The sequence below is a fragment of the Strigops habroptila genome, chromosome Z, assembly GCF_004027225.2.
Source record: "Strigops habroptila isolate Jane chromosome Z, bStrHab1.2.pri, whole genome shotgun sequence".
Taxonomy (NCBI): Eukaryota; Metazoa; Chordata; class Aves; order Psittaciformes; family Psittacidae; genus Strigops; species Strigops habroptila.
The window spans coordinates 2,813,604-2,829,019 of NC_044302.2; the positions used below are offsets into that span (position 1 = coordinate 2,813,604).

A 15,416-nucleotide genomic window follows, 5' to 3' on the forward strand; every position below is an offset into this window, starting at 1 on the left:
CGTGTCCCGGTGCGACCGCGGTGCCGGGCTCCCTGCGAAGCGGCTCAGCCGCGGGGGGCGTGGCCTATGGAGAAGGAGGCGTGGTTTACGGAAAGGGGGCGTGGCCTATAGCGAAGGGGGCGTGGCCGCCCCCTCGGTGCGCATCCGCCTTCCGGGTCGGTCCGCACCGAAGCGAAGCGAAGCGAAGTGGGTCGAATCGGGGCGATCCGGAGCGGGGCGAGCGCAGCCGGAGGGGCTCGGGGCGAGCGATGGGGCAGATCGAGTGGGCCATGTGGGCCAACGAGCAGGCGCTGGCGGCCGGGCTCAGTGAGTGCGGGAGGGGGCAGAGCGGCCGGGGGTGCAGGGACAGGGTTTGGGGGTGCAGGGGCTGGGGGTGCAGACAAGTGGCGGTTCAGAGGGGTGAGGGTGCAGGGGTAGGGGCTGGGGATGCAGGGACAGGGTTTGGGGGTGCAGGGGCTGGGGGTGCAGACAAGTGGCGGTTCAGAGGGGTGAGGGTGCAGGGGTAGGGGCTGGGGATGCAGGGACAGGATTTGGGGGTGTAGCGTCTGGGGGTGCAGGGTCTGGGGGTCCAGAGGGGTTGGGATGCAGGGTCCGGGGGTGAAGGGACAGGATTTGGGGGTGCAGAGGGGTTGGGGCGCACGGTTTGGGGGTGCAAGGTCTGGGGGTGCAGGGGTGGAGGGTACAGGGGTAGGGTCTGGGTGTGCAGAGGAGTAGGGGCCGGGGGTGCAGGGTTTGGGGGTGCAGAGGGATCGGGGTCATGGGTAGGGTTTGGGGGTGCAGGGTTTGGGTGTTCAGGGTCTGGGAGTGCAGGGTTTGGGGGTACAAAGGGATGGGGCTCAGGGGTAGGGTCTGGGGGTGCACGGGTGAGGATGCAGGGATAAGGACCAGGGGGCACGGTCTGGGGGTGCAGAGTTTGGGGGGCGCAGGGTTTGGGGATGCAGAGAGGTGGGGGTCAGGGTAGGGTCTGTCTGTGCAGGGTCCGTGGGTGCAGCATCTGGGGGTGCAGGGTTTGGGGGTACAGAGGGATGGGGGGTCAGGGGTACGGTCTGGGGGTGCAGGGTCAGGGTTTGGGGGTGCAGGGGTGGGGGAGCGCCGGGGGCTTCCGGGATGGCGCAAGCGGGAGGCGGCGGGGCCGGCCGGGAAGTCCCGTCCCGTTGGGATTGCACAGGGCTGGAGCCTCCTCTTCCTCCTCTGCCCCCTCTGGTCCCTCTTCCTCCTCCTCCTCCTCGGCTTCCTGCTCACACAGGGCAAGGCTCGAGGGAGGAGGGGGCAGTGGCCACGGGGCCAAAAACCTCCCCCCCGAGGTCATCCCCAGGCTGGAGCCCCCCAATTCCCTTCCCTTGAATCCAGGGGCTCCCCGCACACAGCATCACCCCGCACCCCACATGTTGAGGTTCCGATTGGGGGGCCATATCCCGGTTTGGGAGGGGTTTGCATCCTGGGTTTGGGAAGCTGTATCCCTGGTTGATGGGTTGTATCCTGGGTTGGGGTGCTGTGTGCTGGGTTCGGGGGATTATATCCTGGATTGGGGGACTGTATCCCAGGTTGCGGTGCTATATCCTGGGTTATGGGGCTGTATCCTGGGTTGGGGGGTTGTGTCCCGGGTTGGGGGGGCCATATCTTGGATTGGGGTGCTATATCCCGGGTTGTGAGGCTGTATCCTGGGTTGGTGTGCTATATCCCAGCTTAGGGATGCCGTATCCCAGGTTGGGGTGCTGTATCCCATGTTGGGATGCTGTATCCTGGGTTGGGATGCTGTATCCTGGGTTGGGATGCTATATCCCAGGTTAGGGATGCCATATCCCAGGTTGGGGTGCTATATCCCAGGTTGGCGTGCTGTATCCCAGGTTGGGATGCTGTATCCCGGGTTGGGATGCCATATCCCAGGTTGGGGTGCTATATCCCAGGTTAGAGATGCCGTATCCCAGGTTGGGGTGCTGTATCCTGTGTTGGGATGCTGTATCCCATGTTGGGATGCTGTATCCCGTGTTGGGATGCTGTATCCCAGGTTGGGATGCTATATCCCGGGTTAGGGATGCTGTATCCTGGGTTGGGGATGCCATATCCCAGGTTGGAGTACTGTATCCCGGGTTGGGATGCTGCGTCCTGGGTTAGAGTGCTGTATCTCATGTTGGGATGCCGTATTCCGGACTGGGGTGCTATATCCCATGTTGGGGTGCCGTATCCTGTGCTGGGGTGCCGTATCCCGTGCTGGGGTGCCGTGTCCCCGGCAGGGACCCACCAGCCCCGCTCTGTCCCCGCAGTCATGCTGACGGGCGGGATCGTGGCCGTGGCGGGGCAGTTCAAGGGCTGGTACTTCGCCGTGTACGCCATGTATCCTTATGGAGAGGATGCCCGGGAGCAGGAAAACTCTGCCCCGACCGGCACGGACAACGGGCAGACACCCCCCGCTCCCCAAACCGGGCCCAAATCCCTCTTTCCCTGCCCTGTTTTTGGTTGGGATTGTGCCTATGGACTCATCCTGCATCCGAGCATCCTTTTCCTTGACATCCCCCCCCCCAGCGCTGCAGGCGTCCTGGTCTGCCTGCTCGAGTACCCCAGGAGCAAGAGGAAGAAGGGCTCCACCATGGAGAGGTGGTAAGTGGGGTGTCCCCCCCTCCCCATTCCTGTGATTTGGGGGGTCCTGGTACCCCCCAGACACAGGGACATAGCACCGTGTTCGGGAGTGATAGGATGGGAGCAGGGCTGTATCCCATGGATGGGTCCCGTGGGGCATTCCTTGGATGGACAGCATGGAATAGGGGTCCTTTGGGTATCCCCCAGGTTGGGGCAGCCCCTCTGACCCCCCATTATTGCTCTGCAGCGGCCAGAAGTACATGACAGCGGTGGTGAAGCTGTTTGGGCCCCTCACAAGGAATTACTACATCCGCGCCATCCTGCACGCCGCGTAAGTGGGATGTGGGGTCAGGATCGGGGCTCAGCCCCCCCTCCAGCCCCACATAAACCCCCCCAAATGTGTCTCAGCCTCGCCGTCCCCGCCGGCTTCCTCCTCTCCACCATCCTGGGCACCGTCTGCTTGGGCATCGCCAGCGGCATCTACCTGTTGGTGAGTGCAGAGGGGACGGGGCGCAGGTTCATGGAAGGGGGGGGTCCCACCGGAGGAGCCCCATCCCCAATAGCCCCCCGCAATGTCGTCGCAGGCCGCGGTGCGGGGGGAGGAGTGGAGCCCCATCGAGCAGCAGCCCCGGGAGCGGCCGCACGTGTGGGACACCATCAAGCGGCCCCCCAGCAACCCCCCGCCACGGCCCCCCCCGGATGCCCGCAGGAAGCAGCCGGCAGAAGGGGGGGGTCAGGTGAACCCCATCCCTGTGGAGGCTGAGTGATGGATGGGGGGGACCCTCCTGCTGCTGCTGCTGCTGCTGCTGCTGCTCGTGTTCCTGCTTCCCATGTACTGCGGCTCCTGGGGGGGAATGGGGTGCTCAAAGCAGGGGGATCCCCATGTGCCCGGGGGTGCTCGGGTCCCTGGGGGGGGGTCCATAGCTCCTGGGGATGCCCAAATGCATGGGGATCATCAGTTCTCCTTGGGGTTCCTGGGGGGTCCACAAATCCACAGGGATGCTCAGGTCCATGTGGGGTGTCCAAATCCCGGGGGGGCTCCCATCTCCTGTGGATCCTCAAATCCTAAGGGATGCTCAGTTCAATGAGGCATCTCCAGCTTCCATGGGTTCCCCATCTCCTGGGGATCCCCAGATCCACAGGGATGCTCAGCTCCATGAGGGATCTCCAGTTCCCAGATGCTCCCCAGATCCCCAAATCCCTGGGAATGATTAGTTCCCCTTGGGCTCTCCAAGGGATCCCCAAATCCTCAGGGATCCTCAGCTCCTTGAGGGGTCCCAGCTCTCCAAGCAGCCCCCAGTTCCATAGGGGATCCCCAGATCTCTGTGGAACACCAGCTCCCCAGGGGATCCCCATCTCCCTTGGGGGGGATCAGGCAGCTCTGCTCCACACTGGCTCTCGCTGCTTTCTGTCACATCTGCAGTTGCAATAAAGGTTGGGAAAGGCACCGGATGCTCCTGATTCCCGCTCCGGGGGGACTGCAGCTGATGGGGATGGAGCTGGTGGGGGGTTAAGGACCATTGTGGTGGAGTTTGAGGACAAACAGTGCGATTATGGGCAAACACGGTGCAGTTGCAGCTGGGCTGGGATCATGCAGTGTCCCTCCTGGGCAGGGGCACATATAGTTGTTTTTAGGGGGCATGGGGGCATGACATCTCCCATGGGCCCAACGGAGGGGTGGATGTGCACTGTGGTACATGGACCTGCACCCAAAGCATGCCCAGAGGAGCCCCCAAAGCCTGGGGTGCTGGCAGTGGGGGGACATTTCCCTCCCCAGTCCACTCGTGGATGCTGGAGGGTGTTTGGGTGCGATGCAGGGTCATCGCTGCTTGGTGCTGAGGCTGACCATGCCCCATCAGTGTGAGCTTGAACCCTGAATCCCCTCATTTCCTGGGCTGCATCAAAAGGAGCGTGACCAGCAGGTCATGGAGCTGATCCTGCCCCTCTGCTCTCGTGAGACCCCACTTGCAGCACTGTGTGCAGTGCTGGGGTCCTCAACATACGAAGGACATGGAGCTGCTGGAGCAAGCCACGAGGATGATCAGGGGCTGGAGCACCTCCCATATGGAGCCAGGCTGAGAACATTGGGGCTGTTCAGCCTGGAGAAGAGAAGCTGCTGGAGACCTCAGAGCAGCTTCCAGTGTCTGAAGGGGGCTACAAGGATGCTGGAGAGGGACCTCCATCAGGGACTGGAGTGATGGGACAAGGAGTGATGGGTTCACACTGAAATGGGGGTGCTGCGGGCACAGGGGGTGTCCCCAGCAGGGGGCGCTGGGCCCGTGGTGCCGTGTTAAAGCTGTGGGTGGTGGGTGCTGCGGGTACAGAGCTGGTCCCCCCCCCTCGGGATGGGGCTGTGGGGCACCCCCTGCCCTGACACCCTCTCCATCACCTCCTGGTCCATCCCCCCTGTGCAATGGGTGCACTGGTGCTTTACCCACCGTGCCGGCCAATGTCACCCCATGGGACACCCATGAATGTGCCCCCCGTTGGCTGGGAACAGAGCAAGGACCATACTGGGGGAGTGTCGGCCTTTATTTGCAGGCTGCCAGTATTAAATAGCACATACAGAGGAGACAATAAATAGGTTTTGGGAGGGGGGGAATAAATAACCAGCGAGCCTCCGGGCAGCGCTCGCAGGGTCCGGCTGCAGGGCCATGGGCACCATTGGCATGATGCTGGCCCCAGAGTCGCAGCCTTGGTGGGGGGATCAGCAATAAATAACGGGTTAAAAAGGGTCCCCCAGCAGCAAGGCTCATAAATAACATAAATAACCAGGTGAGGAGTTGGGGAGGGGGGGTGTCACCCCAAAACCGGGGCCGGGGATGGGTGCTCTAAAACAAGCACGGGTCGGGGTGGACGCGGTGACACGGTCACGCTATGGGGCTCCACGGGAGCTGCAGGGGCAGGATGCTCAGCGCCCGGTGCGGGGTAGGACGCACGTGCAGCCCACCGGCACCTTGATGTAGTCCACCTCGAAGGTGACGAGGCCGGGTCCGGCGGGGCGCGGGCAGGGCTTGCGGCGCAGCACCATCATGGTCTGGTAGATGGCCACCGAGTTGAGCGACGTCGTCTCCCGGCCCGTCTTAACATCCACGCAGCCGCTGCAGAGGCACTCGGCGAAGGCCAGCTTGCGCGGGTAGCGGTCCTCATCCTCATCGATGCTGCGAGGGGTGAGAATGGGCAGCACGGTCAGTGATACCCTGCGCATCCCAAGTCATCCCATTTGACCAGGGGTAGGTGAGGGGTGCTCAGGGAAACTGATGCAGGTGTTGAAGGGATGCTCGGGGAAACCGAGGCGCGGTGAGGGGGGTTCCGCAGCGGGGCCACTCACCGGTATCGCCACGGGGAGATGGAGCGCTCGTGGGGCTCGCTGTGCAGCCCGGTGCGCAGCTGCAGCGCGGGGCAGGCGTGCTCGTGGTGCCGGCGGTGCCGGCGGTGGCCGGGGCTGTCCTGCAGGCGTTCGAGCTGCGGCACCAGTTGCACCGGTACGTAATGGTCCCAGCGCAGGCTGCGGCCCAACAGGGGAGCGGGGGCTTCGCCGTCGCGCAGCTCCCCAGCGCTGTAGCACTGCACATGCGGATGGGGCAGGGGGCGGCGCAGGCCACGGCACAGCACCAGGGTCGACAGCAGGGCCAGGGCAGCGAGCCAGCCCTGCGGGAGAGACCGGGTCAGCGCACGCATCCTGCATCCCGCATCACACCCATCACCAACCCAGCGCCCTCATGGGGGTGCGGCGCAGAGCAGAGGCACACAGCCCTCCACAAAGGTCCCTTGCGGTGAGCACGCAGCCCCCCAGCCCCATGGGTTTGGATGTGCAGAGCATCAGCACACGTGTGTCTGCACACATGTATGTGCAGCGCTGGCACATGTTGTATGTGTCACAGAGTACCTGGGTGCTCTAAAACAAGCACGGGTCGGGGTGGACGCGGTGACACGGTCACGCTATGGGGCTCCACGGGAGCATGTGTATACACCCCCACTGCAGAGGAGCAGCACACATCTGTGTGTGCATGTACACACACCTGTACATGGAATCATAGAATCCCAGACTGGTTTGGGCTGGAGGCACCTTAAAGCTCATCCAGCTCCAACCCCTGCCACGGGCAGGGACACCTTCCACTAGAGCAGGTTGCTCCAAGCCCCTGTGTCCAACCTGGCCTTGAACACTGCCAGGGATGGGGCAGCCACAGCTTCTCTGGGAAAAGTCTGTGCCAGCGCCTCAGCACCCTCACAGGGAAGAGCTTCTGCCTCAGAGCCCATCTCAATCTCCCCTCTGGCAGGTTAAAGCCGTTCCCCTTGTCCTGTCCCTACAGGGCCTTGCCCAAAGCCCCTCTCCAGGTTTCCTGGAGCCCCTTTAGGCACTGGAGCTGCTCTAAGGTCTCCCCTTCAGGAGCCTTCTCTTCTCCAGACTGGCCCAGCCCAGCTCTCTCAGCCTGGCTCCAGAGCAGAGCTGCTCCAGCCCTATATAAGTGTGTATACATACACATACACATTTATATACACACACACAGACAGAATACCTGTGTATATACACAGAGTGCCAGCACACATGTAGTTACACACATACAGTATCAGCACACATGCACATACACAGGCATGAGGACACCAGAACATGTGTCTAAGACACATATTAGTACCAGTGTGCGTGTGTGCACGCACATATGTACAAGCACATGTATGCACACGCATGCTGCTCACTACCCTTCCATGCACATACAGATGTGTGTACACACACAGAGTGGTCTCAGCCTGTGTGCTCTGTAAACAAAAGGTCCTTTGTAAACAGAGGCCATCAGGCTGGAGGAACACTAAGTCTCAGGTTGTGCCACTCCTGCGACACATCTCAGCTGATGAAAAGCCTCATTTTCATTACTCGTATCAGAAATGCAAGTTCAGATTTCACGGTTCTGCATGAAAAGATTTCTTATCATCAAAGAGCTGCGTTGCTCTAACAGCCTCCTTTCAGTCCACATACCCACCCAGTGGTAACAGCACATATGCATACATGCAAATATACATATAGGCAAACACATATGTTACCAGCACAACCGCATACAACTGAACTACGCTTCCAAGTGCACATAGAGACACACAACCCAGTCAGAAACACATGCGTTTATCACCATCATATGTGCATGGATGCATATGTGTAAACACACGTGTTACCAGCACACCTGCATACAACTGAATTACAGTTCTAAGTGCACATGGACACACACCAGTTAGAACCACACGCATTTATCACCAGCATATGTGCACACCCTGTGCTGGGCAGCCCTTGTATGTATAGAGCACTATACTCCCTACGTACCAACACTGGTCAGAACCACATGTATTTACCACTATATTTTATATGTGCCCGGAGCTGTGCACGCCTTACACATAGAGCACTATACTCCCCCTACATACACATACACACACGTGTAAAACCAGCAGCCACCAGCCAGTGTACAGGCACACACTTCACGTGTGCATTTACACACGCAACAATCCCCCCCAGTTGGAGATCCCTTAACACACACACGTGTGTTCACACCCCCTGCAATACACATTATGTGTCCAGACACGCTCCCAGTCCCACGTTCCCCCCTTTAACTCCTCCTCAGTCCCGGCATTACCATGAGGAGGGCACAGGAGCACGGTGATGGATGCTGTAGGGGGGGGAATCCCTTCCGAACCCTTGGGATGCAGGCGGCCGAGTGGCAGCACCTCCGCTGCTGCCTCCTTTATATAGGGCTCGGGCAGGTGATGTACACACACCTGGAAACTCCAGCTCCGGAGTTCCTTCCTCCTCCCCGCGGGCTGTCATACTTCCTTCTCAACCCCGCGTGTTCCAGCCCGGAAATGGAGTCCCGACATCCCTAAAATCGGTTGGAGGATGGATGGGAATGGAGGGGGGGGCATGATAAGACGTGTATAGACGTGCAGGGAAGGGGGTGCTGACTGGTTTGGCTGCCTGTGATAGGCATGGAGTGATGTGGGAATGCGTGGTATGAGTTGCAGAGGGGCCGGTGGATGGGTACCCAGGGCTGCAGCGGGCACAGGATGCCCTGGGTACCCATCCACCAGCCCCCCATCCCTCCCGTGACCCACAGGGACATGATCCCTGTGCCCCAGGGCATGGCCCCATTGCGTAAGCCCCACAGTGATATCACCATCAGGTTCCCAGAGTAGAAATCCCAAATTGGGCAACACTGGAAAGGGCAGCGGCTTTGATTGACCCCTGTGATGATGCCCTGTCCAGCACCATCATCCTGCTCGATGTCAGGATGATGGTGCTGAGCAGAAAGGGGAGGATGTGGTGGGAGCTGGTTCAGGGATGAGCAGAGGGTTGTTTTCCCTTCAGCATTCCATAAGCACCCTCCCACTGCAGAAGGTTCACCAAGGAAAGCATTTGGGGTCAGGGCTCAGGCTTTATCCCCATAGCAGCCCAGTGCTCCCATATAGTGGGAAGAACAGTACTGGGAAGCATGTGGGAAAGGTTTACAGGACCAGGCACAGTCACACTTTGTTTCTTTACCAAAAACACAGGATTTGCACCTGTTTCAGCAGTGACTTTTGGGGTGCCACACTTCCCAAGCAGACAGGCACAATGCACACAAGTGGGGACCCCCAAAGGGCTGGATAAACCCAGAGGCACCCCCAGATTACACCAGGCGAAGCCCAGCCCACCACCCCTAACAGCTCCCCACTACCATCTAATACCAGTGGGATACTGGTTCCATACTGGAAAGGCTGGGAGGACCCGGGAGGGTTCAGGGGTACATGTCACCCGTACTGACGGGACACAGGGCTCCCCCCAAGCAACGTGGCAGCAATTCCAGCTCCATGGGGCTGCTCGTGGGGGCAGCAGAATCAATGCAACCATAGGGACCATCAGGAGAACGTGACAAACAAACTACACACCTCAAAGCTGGGGGGAGACAGGCCCCCCAAGGCAAGGGAGCGGAAGGACAGAGAGCAAGAAAAGGAAGAAGTGGTTATCAAAATACTTTATTTCAGGGAAATTCCTCCAAAAAAAAAAAAAAAAAAAGGCGGGGGGCAGGGAAAGAAATAAAAACCCAAGAGGAAAAGGACCCTCTCTGTTAGACAGACATGCCCCCAACACCTTCAGGGCTTCTCCTGAATCAACTAAAACATTCTGCTGCTCAAAATAAAAGACAGGTCATTTTCCCAATGAGACTTTAGTCAAGAATATATATATACTTTTGTTCCTGGAGGGGAAGGGCAGGGGGAGAAGGTGATGTTGCCAGCAGTTCATAGCAGTTTTCGGCTCTCTCATTACACAGTATATAGAACTGCATTGCTGAAGACACTCAACACACAGCAGGGCTAACTAGGAGAATACAACTCAAGGCTAGCAAAGAGGAGAGAGGGCAGAAACAGAGGAAATAGTGAGAGCATCCGACGTGGGGCTGGGGGGGGGGCTGGAGTCCTCTGTGCATAATTTACATGGGGCATCTCCTGGAGCGGGCGTCTCTCAGCTGACAAAACTTCAATCTGGTTTTCGTGGTTTTGGGGTTTTTTTTGTGTGGGGTTGGTTGGTTTTTCCTAAAAAGAATCGCAGCCAAAATAAGACAGAACTGCAAAATCCCAAAGTGGCTGCTTTGACACTCTTTTTATAAAAAGATCGACAGTCACTCGGGGGCACTTCCCACTATACTTTCCCTGGGATTTTGGCCCGCTTGCGAGCGATGGCATCTTCCACCGCCTTGAGCTGCTTCAGGAGCTCCTCCCGTCGGGATAGGGTGCTGGATTTGCCCGCTTTGGCACCCGTGGGGCCCGGCTCCGAGGCTTTGCCTGGTACACTCGTGACTTTGCTGGAGCCCTTGGACTGAGGTGAGAGCTGGCGCTTCCTGGAAGGGAAGAGATTGAAGAGGCTGGTGAGAGGGAGCAGCACATCACGCTGGATACAAACCCCACTGCCGACTGCTCCTGTAGGAAGCATCACTAAGCGCCCATGGACGGAAACAGGCTTGGGACACGAGGCCTTTGGTTGGAAAAGTGGCTTAAACAGTAAAAAAATCAGTTGCTCCAGCGTGATACTGAGATTTAAACACAGCTCCCAACGGCTGTGCCAGCTCATGGCTGTCGTGAGCAGCTCATCCGGGGTTGTGTGCGCACAAGGGAGCTTGCAGGGACACAGGAGAAGAGGGGAGAGCAGCACAGGTAAGCGCAGGGCAGCCCTGGAGTATCCCCACGGTCTCAAATCCCAACAGCCCCTTACCCTGGTGTGGATCTGGCAGTTGTGGGGAGCTCACACGCACACAGAGATGCACTCTGGGTCTGAGCTGATGCTGCTTTGCTGGCCCCATGTGGGGAGGATGAGATCCACCAGTCCTCATTGCTGGCAGCAGTGGCCTTTCCTGGATTGGGCCATGACCAGGGCTGTCTCTTCCCACCACAGGCCACTACTTCCCATCATGGTGGAAGAAGGACAACAGGGCCAGGAAGCAGCACAGCATCATGAGCCTGCTGGGGCTTTGCAGTGCCACCAGCTCGGTGACACACTGAGAGCACAGTGTGAGCCTTCGCTGGCTCCAATGACTTGGACCATTCGGGTAAGCCTGTGCCACCGCTGCTGCCAGATGCCAGCAGTGGGAGTCACCGTCCTCTCTGTTAATGCCACCCTTTCATATTACACTTACGAGAAGTGGGGCTGTGCAAGCATGACCCAAACAGCCCCAAGCAGAAACAAAACACACACCTACCCTTGGCGCAATGTGTCCCCACCTACCTCCTGCCTAGGCACAGGGAACATTGAACCCACCATGTGACACTGCCAACCCAAACAGCAGTAGGCAGAAGAGGGTCAAGAACCAAGCATGTGGCCAACACCATGGTCTGGAAAGGCTGAGGTTTCTCTTCCCTGCTAGAAAACAGGACCTCAGGGCCCAAAGGAGGACAGGGCTGTGGCAGCAGAGGATGGGTTTTGGTTTAGGAAGACTCCGATACCCAGAAATTGAGGGTCACTTGTGCCCCAGGCTGGGGACAGGGATATGGGGCAGGGCTGAGCCCCTTTGCTCACAGATCCTTGCAGAGATGACACTAGAGACATGCAAAGCAGCACTGGCTGGCTATGGGCAAGGAGGACCAGGGAAGCTTTAGGTGTGCTGCAGAAGGTGCTCCACAACCCTTTAGCCAAAGGGCTCTGAGTGTAGCACAGCCCAAAGCCCCTGGAGCCACACATCCAGCTCTGCAAAGGGATATTCCCAGCAGTGGGTGCAGGCCGCCAAGAAATCAGACATGAGCCGGACTCCCATCACCAGAGGGAATGGGAAGGTGCAAAGCCAGGACTAGTCACCATGCAGTTTCATGGCGGGGCCACATTTTAACATCTCACAGCAGCAGAAGGTATGCCAGGCTATGGAAGAAAGGGAATTGGGCACCTGAGCGAGGTGTCATAAGGAGCGTGGCAGGAGGAAGGGGTTGTATTTTCTTCCTCATCAGCACTACGCAGTGCTAGTGAGAGGCTGAGGCACCGGCATGACTGAGCCTGCACCTCACCCACTTGGCTCCTCTTGCTGGGACTGACCTCAAGAAAACCCCCAGGCTCCTGCTCATTTCCGAGCTGGAACAGCTTAGCCAGTGGCTTCCACACGAAGGCCTGGGCACCTCTGGCTCCCACCCAGGGAGTCTGGCGTCCTTCCTCTTGCTGTGCCTCCATGGCAACTGGAGGCTATGGCCAGGGAGCCTCAGAGCTGCCCCAAGAGGAGAGGCTGAGCTGCTGGAGCAGCATGAGCCCCAGCCTGGCCCATGAGAACAGAGGGCACTGACCTGTCTGCCTGTGCAGGAGAAGGTTTTGTGTTCTGGCCCCTCTGTCGTTCTTGCTTCGGTGAAGAGAGTCTCCCAGTTGCCTTCCTGTCACGAGAGCCTATTGGGAGGAGAGAAGTTGAGATGTTCTCGCTCATCACCAAGGTACAGCTCGCTATCCTGCCTACTGCACCACCTCAGTGTACAGATGCTCTCTTGAGACTTACCAGACCATGCCAACAACAGGTCAAGTCCAGCAGCAGCCAGAAAACACACCTACCATTGTGCACCCCGTCTCCAGGGGAAGCAGGTAAGCTAGTCAAGGCTGTGCCCCATGGTCAGCTGTACAAAACAGCACCTGCAGGGAGCTGCATTGTCCTCTCCTCACCCTCTGGCTGCTGGAACAAGGCTGCTCCTCGGTGCTTTTAGGCCACGCTTTGCTCTCAAACCTGCGGGGCAGGGCTGGCCCTCGCAGGCAGAGTCAGTGCTCCATTATCCAGTTTGCGCACAACGGGCACAGTGGCACCTGAGCTGGCTCCAGGCTGGCCAGGTAACTGGGTGTATTGGTTTAAAGAGTGCTGGGTGAGTGAGCTCCGCTGCTTTCAGGGCCAGCAAACCCACAGGCAGCATCACCCCTGTGTGTGTTCAGCAGAGACTGAACCATCGTGCCCTGTCCGAGTGGACTCACCACTGGTGGGAAGCCCACTGGGGTCCTGCAGCAGCATTACCCAGCTTTGCTGCAGTGGGTTTCCCAAACACTGCTATACCACTGCACAAAGGCAACCACTGGAAGGCAGCCTGATGCCTGCAGGGTTATCCATGAGCCCCAGGGATGAGCTGAGCAGCACAACCTGCTATACTGCACCAGGACAGTGATGCTGATGGCTGCTGAACTCACACTCAGTAGCACTCCAGAGAGCAAAGGTGCCCAGTTCCTCACTGCAGCAGTGGTCAGCTGTGTGTGTTAGGACAGCCCTCTGCTCCTAAGGAACTGACACTGTGAGACAGCCACAGACACTGCAGATCTGATCACAGCACGCTTACAGAACAGGGAAGTGAGACTCAGGGCACAAACTGTTCAGCTTTCTGCTGGGACACCAATGCAAGCTGCATGCTGGAGCGTGCCTCTTGCTCAGTCCCAGTTCAGTCCAAGGGTACATTTGCCACTGGGAGATGAGGCTGAGCTGCCTTCAGGGCTGTGTCCCACTCGCTACTGCTTAAAATGGTTTTATAACGTACAGACAACAAACAAAACTGTATAATTACATCTACATCTAGGCATCTATAAAATCAGCACAGTTTGCTAGGTCAGCCCCTTCATTTGTCTGCAGCTCAGCAGTAGTTGTGAACTAGAACCCAGTGAACTTAAACCTCACCCAGTCCCTTCCATGCTGCCCTTGCATGAGTTGAATGCAACCAGGCTATTAGCACAGAAGTTTTTTCTGGCTGGCATCCAGAGTCAACAAGATACACCTACAGCCGAGACAACAGGGAAAACAACATCACGTGTCAGTGCTGGCTTGTACGTCAACACCAGGCTGACAACTCCCCCCCTCTGGTGTTCAGCAGTGACAGCAAAGGCCGGAGCATGGCATTTAGGTCCCTCTCGATGCGGCTCACTAGCTCGGTTTTCCAAGGTGCTAATTCTGCTGCTGACGACTCAGATGCAGGAGGACACTTGGAAAGCCCGTGTCTTTCTAAACATACAGGGCAGATCAGGTTGTGTCACACAGAGGTGGGGAAATCACCTCATTTCACAGGACGGGTGATTGAGCTAATTATTTCATCCCTCCCAGAGCCCTGGCAGCCCGTGCTCCCTTTCTAAGCACTGCCACAAGCCTTTCTATCAGGAAGACCAACATCCAAGAGGAACAGAAGACTCTGGGATACAGTAAGGGAAAACCCTCTGACTTCCCCAGCCACATCCAATGATGTTACTAGAGAACAGGAGGCTGCTGTGGGATGGATTCGTTACCTACAGCGGAGATGAGCGCACCGTGTCTTCAAAGTGAGGGCTTTTTTGCAGTGAACTTACACAGACATAGTGGAGCCAAGGCACTCTCAATGTGCATCACAAAGCAGCTGGTTTGGCTGCCCAGGGCTGACCTCACCTCGCTTACTTCACAAACCAGAGCGTCTCACCTGCACCGTGTTTTCGCAGCAGGACAGCTAATACACCCGCGTTATCTGGTGGCAATCGCACACTCTGAGGTTTTGGAAGGACACATGCCTGCAATTAACCTCTCCACAGAGTGGACTCTTGCAGCACAGACTTTCACGGGTCATTTGTTCCATGAGCACCGCCTGGAGCGGTGGAGCAGGCACCCAGCCAGGCCAGGAGCCCCTGGGATGTCTCACCTCTGTCAGGCGACAGGTTCGCCCGTTTGGCTGGAGGAGAGGTCGGCCTGTCTTTGTCTGTTGGCTCGTATCTCTTCCTGCTTCCTTTGTCAGCTGCCTGAAATGGAATTAAAACAGACAATGGAGCTGAGCAGCTACTTCCCTCTGGGGAGGGAAGCAGGCAGAGATATTTCCTGTGATGGGTGCCCATGATGTACTCACTGGCTCATGCAAGCGTGTCTCCTATTAAACATTTTGTGCATACCAGTCCCAACCATCACTGGCACCATGTAATTCCTCTACTACTGTAAGCAAAAAGCAATATTCTCTGGCACTGGGGTTATTTTCATAATTGCAGAACCAGGAAAAGAGCAGCATTTTGTAGAGTTTTCTTTCCAGCAGCACCAAGGATAGCAAATGTCAAGGAGGCATGTGGAGCTGTGCCGCCTTCTAGGATCCAACCCTGCCAGGCGGTAGTTATGTGTCATGGCACACTCCTCCCCATGGAGCATGCTTCACAGACTTGATAAAGGTGCCTCACGTCATAGCACAGGGAAGTAGAGAAAACTGCAGCCTTAGACTGCAACGGGGAATTTGGACTGTCAGAAAAACAACATTAATGCTTCAACACCAGGAACCTACCCATGTGACTGGGGCCAACACCCTGCTCCAGCACAAAACCCCACGAGGCCAAACTCTCCCACATGATCTGGATTGCAATCTCAGCCAAAGGCTCTAAACTGGGGCAT

General features: G+C 57.7%; 3 protein-coding genes across 9 annotated transcripts in view; 1 reads left to right on the top strand and 2 right to left on the bottom strand.

Moving 5' to 3' along the window:
• Positions 1 to 123: 123 nt before the first annotated feature.
• LOC115619579 (cytochrome b-245 light chain) lies at positions 124 to 4,024 on the top strand. Its single transcript, XM_030512060.1, has 6 exons — positions 124 to 306; positions 2,265 to 2,334; positions 2,524 to 2,598; positions 2,825 to 2,908; positions 2,986 to 3,067; positions 3,162 to 4,024. Exons 1-6 carry the CDS (start codon positions 249 to 251, stop codon positions 3,342 to 3,344), a joined length of 552 nt encoding a protein of 183 aa, XP_030367920.1. The 5' UTR covers positions 124 to 248; the 3' UTR covers positions 3,345 to 4,024.
• A 1,067-nt stretch (positions 4,025 to 5,091) lies between these two features.
• On the bottom strand, positions 5,092 to 8,270 carry IL17C (interleukin 17C). Its single transcript, XM_030512059.1, has 3 exons — positions 8,196 to 8,270; positions 5,909 to 6,228; positions 5,092 to 5,738 (listed from the first exon to the last, which is right to left on the bottom strand). Exons 1-3 carry the CDS (start codon positions 8,196 to 8,198, stop codon positions 5,489 to 5,491), a joined length of 573 nt encoding a protein of 190 aa, XP_030367919.1. The 5' UTR covers positions 8,199 to 8,270; the 3' UTR covers positions 5,092 to 5,488.
• Positions 8,271 to 9,883: 1,613 nt separating this feature from the next.
• The window catches only part of ZC3H18 (zinc finger CCCH-type containing 18), a 48,742-nt gene continuing 43,209 nt past the window's right edge, over positions 9,884 to 15,416 (bottom strand). For all 7 annotated transcript variants that reach the window (XM_030512014.1, XM_030512013.1, XM_030512012.1 and 4 more), the window contains 3 exons: positions 14,689 to 14,785; positions 12,355 to 12,451; positions 9,884 to 10,433 (listed from right to left, as the gene is read on the bottom strand). In XM_030512014.1, the coding sequence (XP_030367874.1) occupies positions 10,235 to 10,433; positions 12,355 to 12,451; positions 14,689 to 14,785 (393 nt within the window). In that variant the 3' untranslated portion in view covers positions 9,884 to 10,234. The remainder of the gene's footprint in view (positions 10,434 to 12,354; positions 12,452 to 14,688; positions 14,786 to 15,416) is intronic.

What these genes read in the sequence shown, in the direction of transcription:
- IL17C (XM_030512059.1), bottom strand. An exon ending in ATCTCCCCGTGGCGATACCG is followed by an intron (nt 5,739 to 5,908) that starts GTGAGTGGCCCC and finishes CACCCCTCGCAG; the next exon opens with CATCGATGAGGATGAGGACC.
- LOC115619579 (XM_030512060.1), top strand. Translation starts at nt 249, where the DNA reads ATGGGGCAGATCGAGTGGGCCATGTGGGCCAACGAGCAGGCGCTGGCG. An exon ending in GGCTCCACCATGGAGAGGTG is followed by an intron (nt 2,599 to 2,824) that starts GTAAGTGGGGTG and finishes ATTGCTCTGCAG; the next exon opens with CGGCCAGAAGTACATGACAG. An exon ending in CCAGCGGCATCTACCTGTTG is followed by an intron (nt 3,068 to 3,161) that starts GTGAGTGCAGAG and finishes ATGTCGTCGCAG; the next exon opens with GCCGCGGTGCGGGGGGAGGA.